The sequence below is a fragment of the Dipodomys ordii genome, unplaced genomic scaffold (assembly GCF_000151885.1).
Source record: "Dipodomys ordii isolate 6190 unplaced genomic scaffold, Dord_2.0 Scaffold8, whole genome shotgun sequence".
Lineage (NCBI taxonomy): Eukaryota > Metazoa > Chordata > Mammalia > Rodentia > Heteromyidae > Dipodomys > Dipodomys ordii.
Genome location: NW_012267224.1, coordinates 9516864 through 9526680, shown reverse-complemented (window position 1 = coordinate 9526680; position 9817 = coordinate 9516864). Strand labels below are relative to the sequence as shown.

General features: G+C 42.4%; 1 protein-coding gene across 1 annotated transcript in view; it reads left to right on the top strand.

Moving 5' to 3' along the window:
• The first annotated feature begins 9538 nt into the window (after positions 1-9538).
• Positions 9539-9817, top strand: part of Dhx15 (DEAH (Asp-Glu-Ala-His) box helicase 15) — a 45035-nt gene continuing 44756 nt past the window's right edge. The window contains exon 1 of the mRNA XM_013009006.1: positions 9539-9796. Coding sequence (XP_012864460.1) covers positions 9726-9796 — 71 coding nt within the window. The 5' untranslated portion in view covers positions 9539-9725. The remainder of the gene's footprint in view (positions 9797-9817) is intronic.

Sequence of the window (9817 nt, the reverse complement as noted above, 5' to 3'; positions counted from 1 at the left end):
GGAAAATGTCACCTCCTTCCCTTGCTCTCTCCCAGTTTTTCCCTTCTATCCACCCACAAGTTGCATAGTTCATTTTGAATATGGTGTCTGGTAAGTACCTGCCTTTGTTCACCCTTTGTCCCTCCATTTCTAAGCCCCCCTTCTCTTTGAAAAGAGTAGCAAAAATAGGACTCATGCCATTCTCGCTTTGAAGCTAATAAAGCCAACCATTAAACAAAGTAATAAAAACACATGTTTAAGAAATCATTTTTAAGTCACACGTTTTATAGATAAACCAGTCAATTAAAAGTTATGTTATCAAGCTCAGAGAGACAAATGGCACATATTTGCTCATATAGGAAAGCTCTGATTCTGATTTTTTTTCATGATTCTTTTTGCTAGCAGGACATAGTGCACTAAGGATAGGCAATCAGATTACTTTCAGGTCACTTTAACTATGTTCTCTCTGTGTGTCACCAACCTGATCTCTTTCAGTTTGGAATCACTTACTTTACTTCCCATTTCTAGGGATTGTTTTATTTATTTTTTGGTCAGTTATGTGTGAACTCTGGGCCTGGGCACTGTCCCTCAGCTCTTCAGCTCAGGGCTAAGTGTTCTACCGCTTGAGCCACAGTGCCACTTCCAGTTTTCTGGTGCTTAATTGGAGATAAGTTTCTCATGGCCTCTCATGCCTGAGCTGGCTTTCAACCACGATCCTCAGATCTCAACTTCCAGAGGAGCTAAGATTATAGTCATGAGCCACCAGTGCTCAACAAAGGATTCATTTTAAAACATCATTATAAAACCATGTTCTCTCTCTTTCTTATTCTCACATAGTCTGGGATACATGATGAGTGGAATTTTGGTATAGCTGTTAATTTAGGGAAAAGATTGTTATTTTTTAGTTTGTAAAAAGTTCAGTCTTCCTTAAAAAACGACACTCCATTTTTCACAGCTTAAAAAAAACACATGTGTACACAATATAATGCACACCCACACCTACTGATGTGGTTTAGGGACTTTAAAGTGAAATTTATAGGCAAGATATGTTTTGGGAAACTGCAGCATCTTTCTCTCTTACTTCTCCCATAGGAAATCATTTAAGATTGTTCTCATAGTTAATTAACTTTCTATTTTTAATATAACAAGATGCAGACTTATAACTATATCTACACATTATTACAGATAAGGTATATGTGTCTCCTATTGCTTAGTCATCAGGAAATTATATAGTTGCCTCTCCTCCTTGTTTAGTTATTTAACAAAGCATCCTAGAGATGCCTTTCTCTTTTGAATTTTAAATTTCAATGTTTTTATCCAGTAAGTTCCCATCCTAGCCAGTCTCTGGATTGACCTTGAATTGTCCTCATGTGAGAATTCACATGCACACTCCAACTGTATAGTGCCACCTCATCTTTCAGGATATGGAAAGCATTCTCCAAGTGAGTATTTTATTTTATTGATTAATTGATGCTTTAGCTGGTACCAGAGTTTGAATTCAGGACTTCATGCTTGCTCATCTTGTTTGTTTGGCTGGAACTCTGCCATTTGAGCCAGGTCTAGCCTTGGATCTTCCTTCTGAGCCCATAATGACACTCAGAATCTCTTTGTATCAATATCAAGTCACCTTCTGTATCCAATTGTCCTTGAAATGTTTAGGTATTCCAACATAAGTAACTGACAATAAATCACTTGAGGAAATCATTGGGAAATTATTACTGTGTGCACTTGGGATGGAGTTGCTGAGTTCTTTCTGCAGAAAGCATGGCCTCTCCTGGTTCAAGTCTAGAAACTGAGCTGGTGATTATGAATTTTAAAAATCAGGGCAACTTGGCAATGTCTCTCAACATCTTGATCATCCATCCATTGTTTATTTTATTTGTTTATATTAACGCGTTCCTTTGATGGATGCCTATCCATTTTGCCTTACATGTCTTATTCCAGAACATCTAGGTTCTTCCTAACCTCTGTGGATCAAATTTGTATGATTACATCATCCACATGGCCTTTGATGTAACATGCTACCTCCACTTTGACCTGTACCTATTATGGTCCTATCATCCCTACTGCTCTTGATGAGATTATTTCTGAAAAGACATCTTCTACCTTTACTCTTGGATTATATTGGATAATGTTGATGTCTAGCTATGTCACAAGAGGACTCTTTTTTGGTACCAGTCCCGGGTCTTGAACTCAGGGCCTGGGCACTGTCTCTCAGCTTTTTGGCTCAAGGCTAGTGATCTACCCCTTGGAAGTTTATTGAAGCTAAGAGTCTCATGGATTTTCTTCCCCCAGGTTGGCTTCAAATTATGATCCTCACATCTCAGCCTCCTGAATAGCTAGGATTATAGGCATAAGCCACCAGCATCTGGCCCACAAGGGGGCTCTTTATTAACCTGATGAGAAGTTTATCCTCAGAACTTCACTGTCAACTACATTCATCCATTGGATTTTGTAGTTTTATATATTTTTACTCTGGCATGCTCCCTTTCATGAGCTGTTTCACCACCTCTTCCGCTGTCCATCATAGTAGTTCTGTTACATGTCATGTCCGATGACTACTGAGTTATCTATGCTTCTAGATGGCATCCTGGGATTGTTTATATTCTCACCAGAGACTCCCACTTAAATCCTGCATCCTGCTGGGAGAGTATTCCCAAGTTGATCAATTCTCTATTGTCTATCTAACTTTATGTTTCACTTGCCTTTTCTACAATTCTAACCTCAAGAATCAGTCCCATGCAAACTCTTCTGACTCCACTACAATGTTATATGCTGCCTAGCTCCCTACCTCATGTTTAGGGTAGAGTAACATTTCTGTGTTATCAATCTATGATCCAGACTGTATTGTATATAGTAATTTGACCTTAATCTTTGCCTACTTCCTAGCAGGGGACGATAGGATGGGCTGTATCCTGAAGGTGGCAGTGAATGTTATTCTTTTTTTTTTGCCAGTCCTGGGCTTGAACTCTAGGTCTGGGCGCTGTCCCTCAGCTCTTCAGCTCAAGGCAAGCACTCTACCACTTGAGCCACAGTACCACTTCTGGCTTTTTCTGCTTATGTGGTGCTGAGGAATCGAACCCAGGGGCTCATGCATGCAAGGCAAGCACTCTACCACTGAGCCACCTTCCCAGCCTCTGAATGTTATTCTTCAGACCAGAGACCATTAATTACATCATCTTGCAAAGAAGGAGGAGAAATGAGACCTTTGAGCAAGCTCAGCAGATAGAGGATAATCTAGGAAGTAAAAAGTTTTTCAGAAACATCAACCCATATGTCTCCATTTCAGGTCAGAGTTCTACTCTTTCCCAACTAAGGTCCTGATCTTTTGCATGTTACTAAACCAGTGTGAACTAAAAAGCATCTGAGTGGATTTAACAGTTGTGGTTTACCTGTGAGCCAATTATAACAGCATATAACATATATAAACTGTTAACACAAGTAGCCAGCATCAGTGGCTCATGACAGTGATCTTAAGCTAGTTGGGAGGCTGAGATCAGGAGGATTTTGGCTTGAGGTCTGCATGGGCATTTTCAAGCAATTGCTAGACACTAGATGTAATCTCTCAACCTGTGGAAGGCTGAGATTGGGAGGATCATGGTTCTAGGCCAGACTAGGTAAGGAAAGTTCCTGAGACCCATCTTAATGAAAGAAGCCAGGTGTGGTGGCATGTGCCTGTCATTCTAGCTATGCAGGAATGATTAGAAGAGGGCAATCTTGATCCAACCACACACTCAGGCAAAAATATCTCAAAATAACCAGTGCAAAAAAGAGGTAGAGACTCAATGATAGAGCACCTGCCTGTTAAGTGCAAGGCCCTGAGTTCAAACCTTAGTATTGCCCAAAGGAAAAAAAAAAGATTAGCATACATATAGACAGAATGGTCTTGAGGCTTATATCCTGAAATTTTTTTAGAGATAAGACAAAATAATATAGTAATTTAGAGTTACTGGTTTATAAAAAGACAGTTGACTATAACAACTATGTGACAGAGTAGGAAAAGGTAAGGTCCTTTCTCATGAAGGGTATGGACAGGCAAAACACTTGTCATAGCAGCTTATTTTGTTTTTGTTTTTTATTTGTGGTGTTATTGGGGTCTGAACTCAGGGCCTCTCTCTCTAGTTGCCTGTGTGGCTGGTGCTCTGCCACTTGAGCCAAATCTCCAGCCCAGCTTTTTTGCCGATTTTCTTGGACATAGAGACTCACAGTTCTTTCTGTCCAGGCTAGTTTTGAACCATGATCCTTTAGATCTTAGCCTCCTGTATAGCATGGCAAGCAGGAGCCACTGGCTCTCATTTTGTTTTTGTTTGTTTTGAAACAGTCTCCCTCTGTAGCCCAGGTGAGAGTTTAGTCTGTCAAAAGGTAATGTGTAATGAAGCATGATGAGATAGGAGATCCAACTCTGAAATCTGCTTCCCTGAGGTCAGGGTATGAGGATAATTATCTGGTAAGAAGCAGGGTGCTATGGGGGATGGGGAAAATAGCTAGAGGAAAAATAGTTAATGCTTTGTGGCTGTGAAAGCAATCTCACAGCCCTTTATGGGGTACATACTCAGAAAGTGATGGTGTTAGCAAGGTCTGAGGTTATTATTTTCTTGTTGTTTTTGCCTCCTAGTGTCAGAGGGCATCCGTCAGATACCAGTGTAGGAGCAAATGAACAGCCAACAGTTTTACATCTCTGAGAAGTAAACTAGCTGGTTGTTATCAGCATTACCCACTTGACAGAAGTATTATCTCTAGAAAAACTAGCTGGTGACTCATTCTTTATGGCTCAGTTACATGTCCTTCAAATTAGTGAGCTTGAAGGTCATGTAACCAAACACAAAGCTAGTGTGGTTAGCCAGATTTTCCTTGGTTTTAAGATTACTTAGTTTTCTTCAGAAGGTCCCACTTGGCCTTCTGCTACTATTATGTGTACACCCTTGGATTGGTCCTCAGTGTTTCCTGCCTTCCTACTGCAAAAGAAAAGACTTTTTTAGATGCTCCTCAGGAGAGCATTTTGTTCTCTTACCCAGCTGTGAATGGCAGGTTGATCACACTTAGCCTTTCATTATCTTTCCTCCAAAGTACAAATGCTACTACTTATCAATAGTATCAACTCCAATGTTCTTGTAGTCACTGTCTCTCCATACCTGAGAACAATGTATGCTCTTTTTGCTGGATGTCATCTGCTTTTTTCCTGCCACTGCAGGTAAGAGATTTAGCAATTTCTTGGCTTCCTTATGGTATGTTACATTCTATCCCACATCACTGCTGGCCAGCAGCAGCTGACCTACTCCAAAATTGAATCATGGTAGCTCCTTCCTTGGGCCATGCCTCACATCAAATCTTTGAGGTTAGTTTCCAAGAAGAGTAAACTCTGAATCAAAGGGGTGGCAGGAATGCTGTTGTGTAATGAAGAGTTTGGCCTTCATTCACAGTACCTAGGAGGTAACTTACAAACTCATGGGGTTTTTATAAGTAATAGGGATAGCTTTGTTATTTATGGTGGGTTTTTCAACCTGTCCCCCAGACACACAGGATGGGGTTGGGGTACTAATCAACCTCCCCCCCAAAAAAAAGGCAACTATGAGATGACAGGGTTACAGTACATTAGTTTTTGTTTTGTTAGCCCTGGGACTTCAATTCAGGGCCTGGGTGCTATCCTTGAGCTATTCTGTTCAAGGCTAGTGCTCTACCACTTTGAGCAACAGCTCTACTTCCTGTTTCCTACTGGTTAATTGGAGGTAAGAGTCTCTTGGACTTTTCTGCCTGGGCTGGCTCTGACCCATGATCCTCAGATCTCAGTCTCCTGAGTAGCTAGAATTACAGATGTGAGCCACTAGTGCCTGGCATAAAGGATTTAAGTTTCAAGCCATATCCCAGCCCAAGCACCTTGGCTTTTTAGTGGGGGTTGGGGCTGTAAATAGAGTTCAATCTTGTGGCTAGAGGTTTCAGCAATCATAGCTATATAACAAAACTCCGGCCAAAATAATTCCAGATAGGTATCTGGAGAGTTCTGATTTGCGAGAACGCCTGTATTCAGGACAAGCATATCCTTTCCAAGGGAAAGGACTCAGAGGCTCAGATGTGTAGTACAGCTTTTAATAATAAAACCACAACAATAAGTTGACTGCTTTCCTGAGTTCTGTGAGTCCCTTTAACAAATGATCAAATATGGGGGGGAGGTGGTATAGGAACCTTGATATTTGTAGCCAGTTGGGCAAAGTGTAATGGCCCTGTGGTTCCCCAACTAGCAGATGGGTTTTGGTGTGAGGGATTCTTCAGTCTTACTGGGACTCTGCCTTTTACTTGTGAGGGCTGAGGAAACAAATGGTTAGGGACCAAATTGCCACGTGGTCTAAAGATGTTATCTTAACAAAGGACTTAGCTGATCCTCGGGGAAATGGCAGGCTCTACAAACTAGACTGTCCTGAGTGGGGAGAGGCAGACTTTGTAACTCTACCCTGTATTCTGCTGCCCTTGGGCAGTGCAGCTCTCTTTAGGTCAGGGAAGTTTCTCAAGAGAACGGACAGCTGCGGGGTGTCTGTGGGGAGTATTCTTGGGGAAATCTAGTGGAAATCTAGTAGCACACATTAGACTTTGTAATTATTTCTGTCCCTTAAATCATAGAGGGAATAAAGTGATTAAACACAAATTTGTAAACATTTTGTAGCTAAAGAAGATCCAAAGACAGAGATGGGTAGACTGAGGACTCTTGAGAAAAATCCTCATGATTGAAGATATTGTTTCTCACTTAGATCTTTTTGTTGTCTCCCTATGCTTTTGAAAAGGATGAAGTCCTACATCCATAGTGGGATTCCTGGGCTTCTGCAAGGCAGAGCCAGGGGTGAGGCCTCTCTTTGCATTTGGAGGAATCCTCCTGTCCCTTCCTCACCTCTTGTACCAATTCACAATTTACTTTTAAGACCTCTCCTTGAAACGCCTTGCTCCCTTTCTGCTTGGCCAATCTCTATTCTTGCTTTGGATCTTTGTCTAAATGTCTTTTTTTTTTTTTTCAGAGAAATCTCCTTTCCTTCAATCTAGAACAAGACTACTTGTTATATGCTGTCATAGTTCCTCTCCTCTCTAGATGACTTTTTTTTTTTTTTTTAGTAAAGCTCTATCAGTATAGTTACTCATGTGTTTAGCTGTTTAATATCATTCACTTTCCAATAAATATTTTGAAGGCAGGGATTACAGTTACATTGTCCTTTCCTTTTTCTTTAGTAATTAACTTGTTATCTGACTCTGGGGTTAAAAAATATACATTTGGTGAGGGCCAAGCATGGTGGCTCCTGTCTTTAAGCCCAGCTACTTGGGAGGCAAAGCGACAGGTGAGGAAAAGAACGTTGATGAGATGACTGTCTCATCAAACAAGTCAGGCTAAGTGCTGGTGGCTCACTCCAGTGATCCTAACATCTCAGGAGGCTGAGATCTGAAGATTACAGTTTTTGTTTTTTTTGTTTTTGGTCCAGTCATGGGGCCTGAACTCTGGGCCTGGGCGCTGTCCCTCAGCTCTTCAGCTCAAGGCTAGCGCTCTACCACTGGAGCCACAGCGCCACTTCCTGCTTTTTTCTTTTTGCTTATGTGGTGCTGAGGAATGGAACCCAGGACCTCATGCATGCAAGGCAAGCGCTCTACCACTGAGCCACCTTCCCAGCCCCTGAAGATTACAGTTTTAAGCCATCTCAGACAGTAAAGTCCAAGAGACTTTTAATTTCTAATTAACTAGCAAAAAGCTCAAAGTGGAGCTGTGGCTCAAGTGGTGGAGATCTAGCCTTGAATAATAAAGCTAAGGAACAGCACCCAGGTCCTGAGTTCAAGCCCTAGTACTGGCACAGACAGACAAAAAGCAGGACACTCACACAAGACAAAAGAACTGGATCTGATGCATGTAAGTATAACCCCTCTGAATACCAACTCTACAATAACAATAAATAAATAGCTAGAGGCACAGGTGTTAGCATGGCATCCAGTGGTTAGAATGCTTGTTTAGCAAGGTGATGTATCAACAACAAAAAAATGTTGAGTGAACAAATAAAGTGATGATAACAACCATACACTATAGAGATTAATGGTGTGGACCTGGGTTCAAATCCTGAATTGTGTTCAAACCTTGACTTGTCTATGGAATGTCCCGTAAATTAGTTTCCCACTTGAACAATAGAGAAATTTGTTGGTTCATATTGACGTAATCAATAACTTCCAGTGAATCATGTGGAATGAGAATCTGTTTATCAGCAGCAGCTCAGCATAGCAGTTAGGTGCATATACAGTCTGGCCTGAATCCCAGAACCATTTTCTGGCCTCCATTCTTAGCCTCTTTGTACATGTCTTAGCCTTTTCCCTCACCTGCAAACAAATCAGACTGCAAGTTTCCATAGTGATAGTTTAAATACTTGTTTGTGATAAGCCCTTTATATATATATATATATATATATATATATATATACATACACATATACACACACACACACACACATATATATATATATATATATATATATGCTGTTATCACTATTTTCCATTCATTTAGATTGGGAGACACCTTTGGCTTGAAAATGGGAGCTTGTTAGTGGCATAAGCTATTTCCTCCAGATGACTGAATTCATACTATCAAGCAAATACTGGATCTGATGGTTAGCTAGAAGACAAGAGTCAGAGTAAAGGAAATAGAGTATTTCCTGGAAATACTCCAGCCAGATGTGGAAGACTGGTGATGATCTCTACTATAGCAATAGTTATGTCTTTGTCCTCCTTTTTTTTTTTTGTGCCTGTCCTGAACTCAGGGCTTGGGCCCTGTCCTTGATCGTTTTTTAGAATAAATGCAAAACAGCAATCAGACAGGAAGATCTATAAGGATCACTCTGCTCCCACCAATTTGCTTTGGTGTTAGATGCAGTCTTAATGGGTGTGCAGTTTTTTAACCTCTCTGGGCCTTAGCATGTACATCTATACAACGCCTTGTAGAGCTTACTGTAAGAATGAAGTCAGAGGCCGGGCTAACACTGAAACAGAGGACACCAAACAAGCAAAATAAAGTGAATGGGGCCCTTGCTGCCAACTTTCTCTACTCCATCCTCGCAAACATTGATAACGTGAGAACATGTTATCCGTGCAAACTGGGACCGTGGCAAGTTAACCTTTCCTTCACTGCCATAGTGAGGTGCGCTGGCTGCAGGTTCCAGGTTGTGCTGGGTTCCAATTCGGGCACTGCCATTAATCAGCTCTATCATCTGCTGATACAGCTACTAAACGTCTCCAAGTCTTAGGCTCCTTTAAAGCCACATCAATACGAAGTAGATAGGGTTTCCTAGGCACGACTAGATTTTTTTTTTTTTCTTTTCGGTTAAAAATGAGAGCCACCAGGTGAGGCAGCAAGCGTGGGAAGGCCGGAGACTCACGCCCGCCCAAGCAGCAACTCAGACCCGCTCGTAGCTCCGGGTGGAGGGAGGAGACACATCCGGCGCCGAAAGATCCAGCCAATCGAGTAGCAGGGCCGCACTGGAGGTCCCGCCTCTGGGCGGCGTGCGCGCGCCCCACGTTCGCACGCACAGCACGCACGCTGCGGAAGCGCGCGCGCGCGCAGGCCCAGCCCTCGTCGCCGCCGCCATTTTAGCTCCTGGTTCGGGCCGCTCGGTGTGGGCTGTTGTAGCGGGAGGGGTGGAGATTTCCCCCCAAGAGTTTAGTCGCTGCCCTCGACTGGGCGGATAAAGCCGTCCGCTTTATCTCGTGTTGATTCCTCCTGCGGGGCGAGGGCGAAGATGTCCAAGCGGCACCGGTTGGATCTCGGGGAGGATTACCCCTCCGGCAAGAAGCGTGCGGGGACCGATGGGTAAGCCAGGCCCGGGGCGCG